Here is a 17,819-nt window from a genome sequence, read left to right on the forward strand (position 1 = left end):
CCACGGCAGGGCGGCATTTGCGCCAACGCACGTGGTGATGTCACCCAGTCCTGGATTTGCATGGAGCCATTCGCCTCACGCCATTGTGTTGACACAATGAAAAAAATGAGGGCATTTTGCAAACCCACTTGTGCAAATCAGTCGTAAAACGAGCAGAACTGATTTTCCTGTAAACATTCCTGTAACTGATGTTATTGTTCATTGAAATTACTATTAGCCAATCAACATCCTATTTATAAATGCAACTTGTAATTCACATAATTATTTAATTTATGATTAATTGAAAAGATTTAGCTGAAGATTTGCTCTATATCTTTATGCACACACAGTGGCTCGCCAGTGTATCAAATTTAGATTAATAAGTGATTAATAAGGTTTTAAAAATACATTTTATTTAGTTTTTAATATTCTTAAGGGTAGAGGACATACATATAGCGTGGAAATTTAGTGAGCACCTAAAGTGTGGTCAAATTCTCCATCCAAATTATGCAAGGGAGTAGAATTACAGCGTACAGCATTCAGAAGGGCAATTTGCCTAACCAGTCAAGCATTTCCAGAGGGTACTTAACCAACAGGCCGCAGTTTTGTGTAACTTTCTGGACCAGCATGTCATACCAACCCAACCTGTAGGTGAGAAAGGCAAATTCATGTAAAGGAGGGTAACCTTGTACACTACCACCCAGCACCAGAACCATCTGTTCCAAAAACACTGGAGAGGTGTCATCTTCACATGGCCAGAAACCATTCAGAAATTAAATTAATAACAAAAAAAACATATTCATTAAAATAAATAAATGAATTCAATGGACAAGACGTTAACTCTAGACATACAAATCTTTGTCTAACAGAATAGCCTCATGGCTCAGAGTACTGTTACATGTCTACATACCCTGTATGTATGTTTATATGTATGACACTTACAATATTATTAATTTAGCATAATTTAATAAAAGCAACCAAAATATACTTACCCTAAATCATCACAGATACACATACACCTTATGCGAGTTAAAAGAAGAATGTTGTAAAATTTTGTCACGTCCAGCTCCTCCCTCCTCCCTGGTCCCGCCTAGTTTCCCCGTTCCCATGGTTTCTCCCTCTGTCTGCCACGCCCCTGTCCTCATTGTTCCCACCTGCGTCTCGTTTAACGGGCATGTTGTCTGTGTCTGTAATCCCCGTGGTGTTTCACTCCTGTGTCGGTCATTGTGTGTTTGTGAGTACTCCATACCCTGCTCTGCTCTAGTTATATCTCCGTGTGTATCCCGTCTCCTGTTACCGTGTTTTTAGTTAGTTAACGTTGTCGTATCCTGTCTAGTCCCCACTTACTTTTCCCTGAGTATTAGAGTCCTTGTGTCATTGTACTTTGGTTAGTTTAGGTCATGTTGCCTTTATGTTGTTTGTAGTGTATGGTCTTCTTTAGGTGTAGTGCTGTCTTTTATAACCAAGTTGTCCTGTTAGCCGTGTTATTGCTTGTATGTTTTCTTTGTTAAACATTCCCGTTTACTGTGTAGTCCTTCTTTGTTTTATCCATTTATCTGTTTATTTAATAAATCTAACAAAAACCTGCAATTGCGTCACACCCGCCCCCTTGATATGTTACAAATTTCTATTATTATATATTCAATATTATATATAATATTGAAGAACATTTTTGCCACTATTAATAAAAATGCAAACAAGACTGTCAAGAGAAATATAACATCAGTGTATCAATTATTTATTCACTGACAATTAAGCAAAATATAAAAAATATGAAATTCCCTTAAATTAAAAAAGACAGCAATGATTTTAAATTTCCACATAAATCAGAATACAATATTAACAAGAAAAACTCAAATAAGACCTTTTTAAACACGTAAAATCATACACCACACAGAAAGAAAATAATAATAATCAACGTTGTCCTTGTATATGATCTTGGCATGAAAATAAAGGGAAGGAAGCAAACGAAATAATATTTCCAATGGCAAATTTGAAGCTTGGACAAGAAACATCAGAGGACCAGCATGTGTATGGCTTTGATGCCGTTTTAAAAGTAGATCCCAATATAACATTGTTGTATATTATGATTGTGGATCAGATCTGAAAGAGGTTTGATAATATGTTTAAAAGCATGTTTAAATAAAAAAGTCCAGTAAGGCAACAGAGAGGAAGTAGAGCTGTAGGCACATGGGTTTGGAGTAACGTTTTTGGTTTCTCTAAACACTGGGAAGGCAGAAACCTTCCATTTCACATATAATAAGGCTTTTCACAAGTCTTAAGTAAAACATCACCACTACCACCAAAAAAAAACTATAAACTGTAAGCTCACATTTTAATGTTAGTCCAAGCAAGCTTATTGCATAGTTCATAGTACACAGTATAACTACATAATATGTTGTGCGAACTTGTCCACTCCTAATATTGGGAGTATGAACTCAGAGTTTCTCAGCACCATCAAGCTGATGTGGTTTCCTGAACACTTTTCAGATTTCAGAGCCTGTTGCCATTTTGGTGTTTGAAATTATCCCAAAAATCTCTTGATTGGACAACATACACCATGTAAGGGGCAGAATAACTGCTGATCATGTTGAAAACAAAACAATAAATGTATCTGTAAGCTCCTTACTGACATACAAAATCACATTATAATGTCACAAACAATGAACTGACTCAGTTTCATTAAATGAAAGTATGAATGACCTTTTAATTGCCCCTGTGAAAGAGGAGAGCCTTATATGGTCATGTGAGGATGTGTAACCTGTAGGGGTCAGTGTGGAGCCATGCTGTGGCAGTGCTGATGAGGGCACAGCTACAGGAGACATTCCTTAAGATCACTTTAAACCAATTCAGTTGGTCCTGGTGGCGATGGCCATCAACTCACATCCTCAAATATGTCTGTCTCTCTGTCCTTCTCTCTATCCCTCTCTCCATCTCTCTCACTGTCTGTGTGTCTGCTCGCCTCTCCATTTTTGGCTCCGCCCCTTTCTTCGTCTCTGTTTCCATCCCACTCTACATTGCTGGCCCCGCCCTTCTCTGTGTCTTCACCCAACTCTATGCTTCCATCTCCTGCTTTCTCTCCATCTCCGTCTCCACACCTCTCTCCATCTCCGTCTAGACACCTCTCTCCATCTCCGTCTCCACACCTCTCTCCATCTCCGTCTCCACACCTCTCTCCATCTCTGTCCAGATCGTCTTGCATGTCGTCCGTGTTTGCTGAGTCACCGCTACCCACAGAGCTGAAGGAGGGTGAGTGTCTGTAGCAAGAAGCAAACAACTGCTCTGTTAACACCATCACTTCAGTATAATAAACTACAAATGAAAAACCCCTCTAAACCGCCCCCCCAAAACGCTCTTTAAATTCTGAAAACTGATAAGTCAGCCAGAGCCCTAGATCTGATTTATTCTCAGGTGGTTTTTTTGCACCCAACATGTTCAGATATATTGAAGAACCTTCCGGTGGTTCCAGAGCTCCTGATGAGTCTCCTGCAGGTCTCCATCTGCACGTCCAGGCCTCTCTTCATGCTGCACATCTCCATGTACTCGTGCAGGTGTCTGGTCATGTCGTTCTTGGCTGTGGCCAACTCCAGCTGTGGACGAGAGGCAGACGAAGCATTTAACACGCAGCAGTACCCGGGGGCTGTTCCGAAGACCCTGGCCCGCTCCTCACCTCGATCTGGCCGATCGTGGCCTGGTACTCTTGCTCCCTGCTTTCAAAGAGAAACTCCGTCTCGTTGATCAGACTGCGCAGGCTTCCGTCCTGAAAGGAACCACAGGAGGGTCTCAGAGCTGATGCCACCTGCCTTCGATTTCATTAACAAGTCAACGCCCATCAACAGGGTGGGGACTCTTAAGAGGGACTCTTAAGTTGAAAGCGTCGGACCTGCTCAGGTGTCTCTCCTGGACAGTCAGAGGCCCAGGCAGCAGGGGAGGTAGCAGCGGCTGCGGTGCTGGAGGTGGAGGCGGTGCGACGGGGGCTGTTGGCGAAGTCCTCCCACAAGAGCAGCGTCTCCTCCGTCTCCTCCCAAGCCAGACTGTCACAGTCATCGTCAAACTCGAACGTCTCTCGCCTGGCAACAGAGCAACAGAGCAACAGAGCAATTATCTGAGCTCCTTCTGCACCAATTCAAGGTGGGAAGGAGAGAGCACATAAAAGGGAGAGCCAAACCAGCCCCGGTCTCCAGTAAAACGTATGTAGGTATATATATATATATGACCACTAGGAGGCGAGATGCTACAACAATACATTTATAGCTGTCCTGTAGCCTGTAGAATGGAAATACCATAAAACAAGCCAATGTTACGGTCATTCCAAGCTTTTAAGAGACTTTTAAGCGGGGATTATGAGGAGCACCAGGAGATGGTGGTCACTCACAGCTGGTTCAGTACACGCTTCATCTCATCGGTGATGTTGAGTGACCCAGAAACCTCGTCCTCTTGGTCTGCACTACTGGCCTCCAACTCTGACATCTCTTCTTCACCCACACTCTTATGTTCCCTCTTTTTACAAGCCAAAGGTGCCTTCACACACACACATACACACACACACATACACACAAAACGACAACGCAATTACTATTTCATTGCAGTGGCTCTAGGCCAAGACCAGTGCCCAACATCTGGGCAATGTGTCAATCCATTAGTGTTACAGCATCATACATCACACACATCAAACAGCAGAACTATTAACCAGCCAGTTTACATCCCACTCTTTTTGTAAAGCCAAATGAATGACTGACGGACACAGAGGCCAGTCCAGTACCAGGTGTAAGGAGCTGTAAGAGAACCTACCCCTCTCTGGTCTGAGGCGGTTCTGGACGCACTGGCGTGAAACATTTTGCTCATGTCTTCTGAGGACCTCTGCTGGGCCACGTCACACAGCTTGGCTGTAATGTCAATCCGTCTACAGATGTCCATGTCCACTTTCATGGCTTTTTCTTGAATTTTGGAGTCCAAGTCGGACATTTGCTGTAAGGCAGCATAAGGCGTTATGCACACACAGCAGGAGGAGAATTTTACTAGAGAGAAAAGACCTACTGAGTTCTCAAAGGATTACAAAGAATTACAAAAATGCAGTTTCACTGTTTAAATATGACATTATCATCACACAAAGACATAATATGTAGACAAAATGTAACGGGGAGTACTAATGTGGAGAAGACTCAGACACCAGTAGAAGGGGAAAGGCCACTTTGTGTAGCAGACATCTATAGTGGATGTTGTACTGGGACCACTGAGACATGTTACACCACAGTGCCAGACGACCCCAATACTGTGGGAATGAGTGTGAATGCACAGAACATAACAGATCTACAACAAGCTTCGGACAATCTTTGAAAAACAGTGAGAAACCATCTGGAGAACATCACTGCTGAACACGAAGGGCCAGAGGAACCAGCTGAGGAAGCTGTGGTATCACTTTTCAAAGTGACAATCCTGTGCTCATATTTACACCCCTGAGGTCTGCACTGTTTAAGATGGCTGGCTTTAAATCCGAGGCGAGCCATGTAGCTAGTCGAAGGCGCATCCGTTGAGCAATAGCAAAATGCGGTCGTAGAATGTCAGGCCAGACGGTCATCGTTAAAGCGGTAAGAGCGACCGGGTTGGCCGTGTGCCACGGGCCACGTGCTGCCGTGTTCGGAGGGCATGGGGGCGGCCCGTGTTCAGCAGGGGTCACTCAGGCTTTCTTGGATGTTCGTGGCATCACTGGGAATGGGTACCACATGGGACCAGAAACCTGGGAGCAGCTCCGCGTTGCGTTTTACAACCGTCCCGGACCAAGACGCAGAACACCCGGACACTCTAGAACAATGACCGATAAGGACCGTGTGCTAAATGAGCCACGACTTGTTTGGTTATTCAGATCTAGGGTTCTACTGCAGCGGCTGCCAGAGAAATTTGCGTAAGAGCCATAATTCACTTTCCTATGAGACCTGATGATTGACAGCATGGAAGATAACGCAGACAGTCCATAAAGGCAAACGATCACGTTTTCCTCTCTCCTTTATACTGTATTCTTTTTCATGCACGCATATGCAAAAGGTCTTTTAAAAAAACATGCTTTGTGCATGTTCAGTCTGTAGATAAAGAACAAAGAGTTCTATATTTATGTGCTTGGCATTAAGATAAAATGGCTGAGCTGCTCAATAAAACTACAGAGGTTTCATTAAAGCACATGTAAGTGTGATTGCTCTCACTATGTGCAACAAAAGCTCAGTTAGTAACAACAAAGGTTACTCACGTCAGTCATGAGACTCTTAAAGACCACCAGCTCTGCTTGAAGCCGTGCCACCTTCTCCCTCAGCTCCCCCTGTATGGCCTCTGACTCTTGGGCACTCTGAGACAGAAAGACAAAGTTCAACTGTGTAATGACGACATAAAACAATATCAAAACAGCAAGGGTGTGTCCAAGGAAGCACTGAATGGCAGATCAATTATTGGATCAATTATTCACGTAACGTGTTTGGGATTGTATCTTTTATATACAAGTACCATGGAAGGTCTTAGCACTTTTCTGACGGGATTAATATATTTGATGGTTTATTTATTTTATAATTTAGACATAAAATAGATATGATATACCCCATATAAACAACCATCAGCATATCCAAGGAAATTCTGGAATTAAATATGCCTCTCACAGCAAAACACTGAAATATTCAGTCTGCATGCAAATTCAGTTCATATCTGGCACATCATTTGTCTACAAACAAGACAAATGTGAGACTGAGCTGGAAGAGCTTGGAGGCGGGGCAGGGAGCTGGGAGGCGGGGCAGGGAGCTGGGAGGCGGGGCCAGAGATCTCACCTCTCGCAGAGACTCCACCATGGACTCCGTCTGCTGCCGTTTGGACAACTCCTCCTCCCAGCTGCAACAGAGATCACACATCTGGTCAACACACACACACACACACACACACACACACACACACACACACACACACACACACACACACACACCTCTTGACCAGACGTGGTCAGATTTGTTGTGGCGTAACAAAGATATCCCTCATCATATCTGTCTGTGAATGCAATGCATTTCAATGGATAAAAAAGAGGTTGAGATTAATAGGATGACACCATTTAGGAAATATGCAAATAAGATGATAATCTGCACTGTTAAAAGTCCTAAGGCCTGATTCAGAGTTTAAACATTGAAAAGGGATGCAGAAAACAACCATCCATCCCTGGAAACAAATGACCCTAGATGTCTTCCCTTAACGTTTCACACACACAAAAATGCACTACAATCCCTCTTTACAGTTGCTACGGTGACAGCAGAGGGCATCAGAGCATGCAAGTAGATGCTTAAAAATGGGACATTAGACGCAGTACCACTAAAGAGGCCTACGGAGGCTGAGCAAACTGAACCCTCTTTGTCCCGTGTTGCTGGGTGCCACACAGCACATGTGGTAGTTTGTTAGCCCCTAGAGGGGAGGGAGGGATAGATGGATGGATTGAGCAAGAATATGAGTATGTATCTCTATGGACAGAATATGATCAAAATTAACAACATACAATAAACAATTTTGCTAATATACAATATAAACAGTAGAACAAAACTATACAAAATAGTTATTAGTATTGTAGTTCAATAAATTAACGCATATATACATATCTACATGCACATTCCTACATATCTACATGTTCAATTAATATGTTATTATATCATAATTACAATCTATAATTACAACACATTATTAGTTATTGTGTAATAACAATGTCTTATTATACACTGTGTTACCAACAATATGTGGTCCTCCCCAAACACTGTATAGCACAATTAGTAATTACAGCAAATGTGCTGTTATTGAAAAGCCCATTTTAACACTAATATGAATAAAGTTTCATAAGGTAAACCAGCCACCCAGTAGCCCAGTTCACTGCTGTGGGGGGATTAGCACCTATTGTCTGGGTTATGTGACAGCACGTGGGAAGCATCAACACAGAATGCTTTTGAAAATTTCAAGAAATTTCAGTCATCGAAGAACTTCAGTCATGCTAGTGTTTTATGTTTAAACACTAGCATGTCTGAAATGTCTTAATCCTGAGGACATCATCCCTCCATGCCAACAATTAGAGCCATTATCCATCTTTTATTTGTGTATATTCATGACAAAAGAAATAATTATTACTAGCAGTTACACCCTTTTCTGATGAACAGTGCGAGTAGTACATGCTAATACACAAATGTGTTTAATGACAATAAAACGTGAAAAAAGCCAATATTTTCTATTCACCCTAAGAATTCCTTGAATGTACCTTGTGCTATAACATTAGTAGCACAGTCACTTATGAAGTGAGTCGTGAAGCTGCATTAAAATCACTATACAGATAAACATTCCTTGCTGCTGCCATGTTAGGTATTTTCATAATTGTACAAGCTTTCTGTGGATGTGGGGATCAGTGCATCCAATGTGTTGTGTGTCATTACCAACACAGCAGCTGCTAATCTCTTCACAGCAGGGAAGTGGCGTGAAGGAAGTTGGTTTGCCTCATGAAAATGTTCATAGCTTTAGCTATTCTAAAGTTAAAGTACAGACACAGGTATATACATGTTCTGTTTGTTCATCAGGCCAAATACCTTTCCTTATTAAAATTTTTGTGTGTGTTAGAGCAGGTTAGCAAGCTTTTCATCTTTCCCAGACAAAGGCTCTCCCCTGCTCTGGCTTGTGGTCAGTCTGACACGGAAACCCCACCCCAACGCAAGCACACTCAAATGAGCCCTCAGCCCACCCGATACCTTGCATTCCTCTCATAGTCCAGGGATGACAAGTTATTACTGTTTGTCTTATCCAGTCAGAATGTAGTTTGGCGAGGCTTATAAGAAAACAGAGTAAAGTCTGTGGTAACAAATGTTGGCTAAAACAAACAAGAAGCAGACAGAACAATCACTTACAAATCCATTAATACATGACTGCAATAAAAAAATTATAAATAATGCAGAGGATATAGCTGCATACAGGCAGCATGTACTACTGTTTGTACAGCATTTCTGCAGAAGAAAAAGAAGTGAACGTTTTTTTAGCTCTTAAAATCTGCGATTCTCTTATGTTTCCTCAGACAAAGCAAATTTGATCTTTCCTGTTGTTGCGCTCGACTGACTGAGGTACCCCAGAGGCAAAACTCTTTTGCAATGCCCAATATTTTCAGTGATATAATTTGAACCGACGCTAGATGCTGAAAGAATCCATACATTTCAGTCATTCAACTTAGAACACCAGGAGTAGGAGGAAGCACTTTGTTTGTTCGATTGCTGCAGTATCATGTTGAGTGGGATATGGACAGAGAGGAACTCCCTCATTGGTAGTACTGATGTGGGTCATTGGGACACATGAAACCATAGAAGCTGCACTGATACAGCCTGTGAGCTGGGCCTGCAGGCATGTTCAGACACCACAGGATGGGCAGGTCAGACAAACTGAGACTCCCAGAGTGCTGAATGGATCCAGTGCAGTTAGACAAAGAAGCCAGTCACATGACAGTCAGCATATCTGAACACGGTTCAAAATAAAAAGACAAAAAAAGTCAATAAGCTTCTTCTAGAGAATGAACATAACATCAAAGAAAGTTGATTTAACAGCAATGTCAACATCTCTAGCACGTTATAGCCCACATCACCCCCAAAAAATAACAATTCAGGATTCCTGTTGACTTTTGTATCAAGCACAAAGACATTTATAGAGCTCATGTGTTCGTGTAATGCTCATCTATGCTTTTATATATTGAAATATATAAATATTTCACCTATGAGCTTTTCCCATGCCAATCGATTATATTATGGCGCAGATGTATCTAGGCCTTGCCGTATACCTAGCTTTGTCATAGAAAAAATTGATATGGTAAGTGCATGACTTATGATAGTATACTAGAATAGGATTATCTTTCTTTTACAGAGTCCCATTGTCCTCTGTGCAATCACAGGGAAGACTGGTTTAGGGGAAGGGGAACAAAGCAAGGTAGCCATGAGAACACGTACACACACACACACACACACACACACACACACACACACACACACACACACACACACGAAACCCTGTAAAAAGCAAAACGAACCCACCCACAATGGGGATGACCACATCATTCCCACCAGGACCCTTTGTGTCATTACAGGCTCTCCAGGTGTGTTAACAGCCTACACCTGAACCCGTCTCACTGACTAGAACAGGAGAAGACTTCTCTCATGTTGGGGAATGTGATTCAGATGTACATGTTTCTATTCAACTATTCACCACAGTTAGAACCCAACGCCTGAGGTAATCAGATCCCACCGGAGTCAAAAACATCCACATGATACAGGATGGCACACAGATGCCTAGAAGATGAATAATGTAATTGATATGTGTATATACTATATGTATAATTACACATTATTTTGAACACATATTTAATGAAAAAATTTAATTTAAACAGTATTTAAAAAGTACATGAGTTTGGCATTCAGGTCCACTGATCAACAGGTGTATAAAAGCACCTAGCCATGCAGTCCACCTTTACAAACATTTGTGAAAGAATTGGTCAATCGAAAGTGCTTTCTGAATATGAATGTGGTAATATAATAGGATGCTACTGTTGCAACTGTCCTAAATATGATCAACTCCGAGTGGCATTATTGAGAAGTGGAAGCATTTAAGAACCACAGCAGCTCAGCCATGAAGTGCCAGACCACATAAAGTTACAGAGCAGGGATGCCAAACGCTGAAGAGGTGAAAATGTGTTCTGTGGAGCGACAACTCACACTTCTCTATATGTCAAGCTCATAGGCGAGTCTGGGTTTGGCGAATCACAGGAGAACGTTACCTGCCTGACTGCATTGTGCCAACTGTAAAGTTTGGTTCAGGAGGGGTAATGCTGTGGTTTTCAGGGTTGGCCTAGGCCTCTTAGTTCCAGTAAAGGCAAATCTTCCAACCTTGTTGAAAGAGTTTGGCGAAGACCCTTTTCTCGTCCAGCATGACTGTGCTTCAGTGCACAAAGTAAGTCACCCAAAAGGTATGGCTGGGTGAGGAAGAGCTTGACTGGCCCACACAGAGCCCTGACCTCAACCCCCTCAAACACCTTTGAGATAAACTAGAACAGAGATTAAAACCCAAACTGTCTCGTCCAACATCAGTGCTGTCCTGGATGAATGGGCAAAAATTCCCACACACACTCCAAACCCTTCTAGAAATCCTTCCCAGAAGTGGGGAACTGCAAAGGGCTGGGTTTTATCTACAAAGGGGTTACCACCTCCCTATTAATGCCTATGGATATATCATAAAAGCTCCCATAGGTGTAATGTGTGCATTCTAAAAAGAGGTTCTAAAGAGTATATCAATGTTATTAACCACTACATAGAACAGAGCCACAATCTGTTATTGACCACACTCAACGTCAAGTCAATGGCCCAGCTTCATGAGGATCTTGTGGTGGAGAGCTTTGACTTCTTCAAAGCAGTGTTTGTTACTTTGCGGCTGACTTCAACTGCACAGCGACTCTACACCGCTGGGATTTCTCTTCAGTGTGCAGTGGTGTGGTGACATCGCACAGAGGAAAATCCTTTGGAGGTTGGGTCTATACCTGCTAATGGAAACATACATCTTCTGTCATCACATTGTGCTCCCTGAAGGTTCAAGGAGCAATAGAAGCAGAGGCTACTTCATTACTTATAAATCTTTCAAGCAAATTAATAGACTGTTCCTGAGAAAGTCCATCCTCTTCTCCACTGACAGCTACCCACGAATTCATTTAACTGGCCAACCCCACTTCGTGAGGCAGAGTGCTGAGAGGATTTTCTGTTTATTTAAAGCATTGTGTGATGCACATCTACCATAGACTAGCCTGCTAGTTTTTTTGTACTCGTGTTCATCATGTTAGAGAGCTAAAATGTGAAATTAACACATTAAATTTCCCATTAAAAACCCATGGTTTGTAGGAATCTACTGGAGATCTATCAAAACATACAATTCAACTCACTTAAACATTAGCAAAGCCATTGAGTAGTTTGACAGCAATTTACACAAAAGATGTATGCTGGGCTCATTACATCCTGCCACAGGAAGCCCTCCGGGCTCCAGGATTCTGATCACAAGGATGTAAATGAGGAATTAAGAGTTGTTAGCTTAAACTGCTAAGGTAAACTGAGTATCAGACCTGGCTTCTTCCCACATATCTGAACAGGTTTCAAACATGGAACCCTCAAGCTAGGAATATGCTGTGTCAGGGGACAGGCAGTACGTTTACTTACTTTCTTAGACACATATGCACAAGGACACACACAAACAAAATAAACACACAGAGCTACAGAAACCTTTGCCAAATTGTAAGAACTGATACTGCCAGGTAACCTTTCAGAGTGAATGAATAAATACTTTTTTTTATGCATTTGAAAAAGAATAAAGAAAATAAAACATAAAAGTGAACCAACTGAATAAAAGCCACTAAAATATATACCATAAATAACAATTTCAAAAGCTTAAAAACAGACAGGACAAACATGTGAATCTGTCCAGCAAGGCATCACCAGCAGAGTGATCATCACAGAGCAGGTGGGTATCAGTTCCATTAAAGGGCCGACTGCTCTGCCAACATGCAACAGATTTAATATCTTAATATATATATTATATTTCATTGTCTCATATGCATTTAATAGTGGAGTTATATAGCCAATATAAACTAAATAAAACTCACTGTAAGCATTAAAAGTGAAATGCAATAATAGAGGCAGATGGTGTGTGTGTACATATATGGCATATATATTTATCAGACCCCCATCCTAAGCCCTGGGGTCTTTCTGCACATCTGTTTCCAAGTCCAGAAAGCTGAACTGTCAGATCAATATTTAGACATGCTACACCCTAGAAATGGCTACGCTCGGCCATGTTGTCACAAAGCACACTCTGCATACTAATGAGCTCTATTCTGACCAGATCACACATTTATTATTTGTGAATAAAAAACAAATAATGTTTTTAGCTAAACTGAAAAACAAACGAACAAAAAACCCTAGTAAAAAAAAAAAAAGACTACAAAAACTTGACTACAAAAAAAATGAAATATTGCAGATATACTTGCAAAGCAGACAAGTACACTCAGCTGGCAATAAATTGGTACAAGGACATGACTGCCAACTCTGTGGTGTAATTTTGAATGCAAATCTGCATATGGTTGTGCTCCGTTTCTGAACACCGAAGGCCACAGTCCCAGTTACGTGCATCTACAGCATGTTTGCAGTGTTACACATACCACTGGTTCCTCTATGCTACTCTTGAACAGGATTTTGGGTGGTTCGTCTATGTTCAAGATCACAGCGGGGGAAAAAGCTGGGTGTTGTCCTTGAGGAGTATTAACAGACCTTTTCTGAGTCACTGATGGGTGTGATTGAACCATTGAGTTGTACGTTATGGGTGTTATGAGGTGGTCTTATTATACTGCAACATTCCAGAGGTGTGATTTGCTCTGTTGGATAATGTAATACAGTAACAGTGCATCTGATAGTAACAGAACAGAGAGCACATTAACATGGAAACATGTACAGTCATACGTCACACTGACTACAGCAGATGATGGCAGCTACATTTCAAGATGCTTAGTATTGCCGTCTATAAATCTTAAGTTACAACTAACCTTTTTTTTCAATAACTTACAGCTTTGTGTTAATTTTTGAGGATCAAAATAACAAAAATGTTTATATTGCAATTAATAAAAACTGCTTCCACAACTGAATGTTATAATATTCAAACTTTAATATTATTTCAGTGTTAAGCTGTCTTTTCAACACAGATTCTAGTCTATATATCTAAACAGCTGCAGAAAGTAACTATATTGCATGCTTGATTTTATTGCGACACTTGAAATGCCATTACATAAGTAACCCACAGGCAGTCAGGGAACTAAGATTTATCTATAGCTCTACAGGTTCCAAAACTGATGAAGCATAAATGAGTTTCGTTCGGGGCCCACAAGGCCAGGATGGGCACACACCTCTCACCCTGCATTGTGAGTCAGGACAACAGACATACTTTCTGATATGAGCTCACAATGCTTCCATAGATGACACTCCACATAACACATTATCTCTCATCTTTGACTTCCAGTGAATTAGTCCCACACTGAGGAAATTTACAAGAAGTGTGTAACTCACAGAGAATACAGCCTAAATTATAGTGACAAAAAGAATTAATAGGAGTGTCATCCACTCAGTCCAAAGTCCAAAATCAGTCCAACATTAAAAGCTACAATTTATCTACCATTAAGACTTTTTTTACATTACTCGTGCACAAGAAAAGAAAATCTAACAAATACATTAAGATTTTTTACATTATATGGGGACAAACTGTGCACATTCACAATAGAGATTCATCCATCTCATAGATCTAAGCAGAACGTCCAACAAAATCAGAATGCCCATCTTGTTATTGAAATTTCCACACACCGGGCCAACAAAGCATTCCAAGGAGCTTCAGGATAGGGAGGAGGAGAAGGGAGAGAACCACCCCCCCCCCACACACACACACACACACACACACACACACACACTCACATAGCCCAGCAGGAATACCATGGGATAGGCTGACACCATTTGTAGCAAACACCACTCCTTAAAAACATTATGTATTTTAAGTTTGCATGTTGCGTGTGTTTCAAGTATGTTTGGAAAGAATTTAGTAATTATAAAGATTAAAACCATAATGAGCCACACAAAATGTTATAATGAAGGCACATAAGAAAAGCATATTATATGCCACACAATATAATTTTCATCTGCAGTATTAGTATTTTTTAGAAAGACAAAAATGTTTAGATGTTTAGTTGAATATTACATTTAATTAACAAATATTCACATTCACTTTTCTTAAGGAAAAATATATTTCTCTAGAATCCTACACCACCCATTACACATTTAGAAAATTTGGTTCCTTGATGTTTCATGATGTATAATAGCAACTTAAGACTCTAATTCCAGTGATCAATGTGTCAGTGTGCCAATACTGACTAATTCTCAAGAGATCAAGTGTTTGGGGAAAAGCATCTTAGATGAGTACCAGTGTGCCACTGTGTAATAAATAAAGACTTGGATCAGAACCAAACCTTTACTTGAAATACACGCTGTTGGCCCGCCTAAACATTGCACTGGAATGTAGCACTCATGATCCAAGCCCCAGCCCCGCCCTTGGACGTAGCTATAAATCATCTGCTCTATAACCCAGTCACTGATTTCCAAATTCCCTGCATTATGCAGAAACCACACCAGTAGTTCTTAATGCTCCAGTGTGGCCTGTTTCTGAGATTAATAACATACTAACAAACTCTGGGCAGCTTGTAGTTTCTACTCTATGAAAGCACTAGATCAGTATGTGCTGACCCTTCCCTGCAGAATGTGATGATATAGGCTCATATTAGACAATGCTTTCAGTTTTACTCAGATTAATGACTTTGAGAGAACGTGTCATGGTTGAACGGCCATGGAAGGCAAGTCAGATTAAGATCAGAAAGACGTAAGCACATGTCTATTTAATTTAGGGATTGAAGGCGTTTACCAGCACAGGTGAATATCAGTGCATGCTGCAAAACTTTGTGTGGACTTCATTCATGCAGAAGAGGAACACCTTCTCCATGATACAAGAAATAGACATTTGTACAGAAGAATGCTGAACAACTGAGAGTTTTTGGTTTTCTGTTCTCACTTTTATGAAGTGTTTAGTTAAACAATCACTAAAATGTCCTGCGATAAGATGTAGTAGAGCTGAAAAGTACATTCTTGTCTAATTTACTGCTACCCAGTACAATAATCTCTGTTGCCATAATCTCTGCTTTAATGTGTGTGTTTCAGAAAGAAGCTTATCCTTTTTTGACCTCAGTGATTTTGAGAGCAAAGTGAATTAACGGATATAACCATGAAAACAACTGGGAAACCTTCAATTCCTGGAAACTGGTCACTGTGCAGATCCCAGATTCTTACTACTGTTACACACCAGTTACACGAACACATACAATTTGTGTTCAACAAATAACAGTAAACACACAGAGGGCAGCCTAGGAAAATGTGTACCACATGTGCCTAATAGACTTCAGAAGTCACATTAATGTGAATCTTGTATTAATTAATTCTCTTTTGGTAAAAGAAAAAATCAATAATAGGTCAGTGTACAAATCTTTTTAGAGAAAACATACTGCAGCAGTAATCAGATCAGCATTTATATCTGTTTCTCTCTTTTTTTTTAAACAAATCAACAATGATAAATACGTTTTAAATATGGGTTTTTTGCCTGGATTGTGGCAAGCAGACAAGCATCATCCTTGGCTAGACCACGAAAGCAGGAAGTGCCTTAAAGCTACAGCGAGTCTTTCTCTGGATGTGTGGATCGCATGAATAAGCCCGTGTGTGTGTGTTCTGTGAGACGTACAGTTAAAGAAGTGATCTACACCACAGGCAAACCACAACACACAAAAAGATAGTACTGATAGATTTAACAGAAGTATCACGGAACGTGTTGATAAACTCCACATTCCCACAGTAATCTGGAACAGAATGCTACATTATGTTTTAGTTCTAAAGCTTGTTATCCTTACATTTCCAAAATGAACAAGTTTCTTCATTAACTCTCACCAGAGATCAACTGTTTTATTCAGATAAGAATGTAAGTGTATTTTAACAATCGGTCAGTTAACGATATGAACTTACTTTCTTTTGTATTCGTTTCTCTCACGCTTAATTTTGGCCAGGACGTTGTAGAGGGCCCTGAGTTCGGGGGTGATGGTGTCGATCTGAACTCCCACTCCATCAGGGTGGGTCCAGGACACTCCGGGTCCTTGGTGAACCTCCACTCGGCCGTCGTATCTCCGGCTATGTGAGAAAGTCCAAATCCTACCGGGGACACTAGCGCGTTGTGGCGGGCCTGCGAGGGACAACTCCGTTTGGACCGCCTGCTCACGGGGGAACCGGGCCCGGTAACGGGACAGTTCCTGCGCATGCTGGAGTTGGGTCTCCAATAATTTGTTTCTACGTTCCAGTTCGTGCACTTTGGCAAGGAAACAGCGGAACCGGAGATTAAGTGTTTTCAGAACACTGATATTGGATCCCAAATCGTTCCTTAAAGCACTGCTTACCCCCGAACCAGACCTGGTTACCGGAGATCCAACGACAGGCGGTACCACATCATGAGGTAACGGATTTTCTGTATAAAGTGGAAGGTCTTGGTCTGGAAATCGCCGAGGTAAATCCATCCTGTTTTGCATCCTCATTCAAACAGAACTCGCATCATCTCGAGCGGTCCGTGGTGAGAAACGCGAGGTGCATAAATAACATGTCAGAACAAATAACAGTTACGGTAGAAGATAAAAAAAAACCAACACATGGTAAATTAATTAGAGCGACACACCTCCACACATTACTGCACTATAACTGGCGGCTCGGTACCACACAACAGCCGGAGGTGCTGAGCCAAGAGCCGTTTGCTCCTCACACTCGGGCTACTCGCTCCTGGATGATCTCAAAGGGAGATACACGCGCCGCCCTCTTGACGCAGCAGCAACGTGCCGGCGGCTCCGCCCTATGGAGGGGGTGGGGCTAGAGTACACCCGGTTTGCACGGTTCCGGTGCACTTTAGATGCCTCCAAGACGGGCAATTATTTAATGAGAAAGTATTTTATCAAACTGGAAGGATTCGCGTTGAGTACCGCACACACATTTTTATTGCAGGTTATAATTGGTTGCAAGATTTTTACTATGAATGCATTTTTCCTTTTCTTGCAATTCATTACTTGTATTATCCAGATGACAAAGAGTCACTTGTGGAATTCTTACAACTTTATTAATTTGAGCTAATTCAAAAAGCGGACATTCAGCAACAGTTTAACATTG

The 17,819-nt window shown here is 41.3% G+C and overlaps 1 protein-coding gene across 1 annotated transcript; it reads right to left on the reverse strand.

Annotated features, from left to right (window-relative positions):
* Positions 1-1,722: 1,722 nt before the first annotated feature.
* On the reverse strand, positions 1,723-17,452 carry iffo2a (intermediate filament family orphan 2a). The gene is made up of 9 exons (XM_076991970.1): positions 16,641-17,452; positions 6,786-6,846; positions 6,221-6,316; positions 4,771-4,947; positions 4,355-4,500; positions 3,863-4,049; positions 3,650-3,739; positions 3,433-3,569; positions 1,723-3,236 (listed from the first exon to the last, which is right to left on the reverse strand). The coding sequence occupies exons 1-9, from the start codon at positions 17,198-17,200 to the stop codon at positions 2,855-2,857; spliced, it is 1,836 nt and encodes a 611-aa protein (XP_076848085.1). The 5' UTR covers positions 17,201-17,452; the 3' UTR covers positions 1,723-2,854.
* Between the last annotated feature and the right edge of the window lie 367 nt (positions 17,453-17,819).

The sequence above is a fragment of the Brachyhypopomus gauderio genome, unplaced genomic scaffold (genome assembly GCF_052324685.1).
Source record: "Brachyhypopomus gauderio isolate BG-103 unplaced genomic scaffold, BGAUD_0.2 sc88, whole genome shotgun sequence".
In the NCBI taxonomy this organism is placed as follows: Eukaryota; Metazoa; Chordata; class Actinopteri; order Gymnotiformes; family Hypopomidae; genus Brachyhypopomus; species Brachyhypopomus gauderio.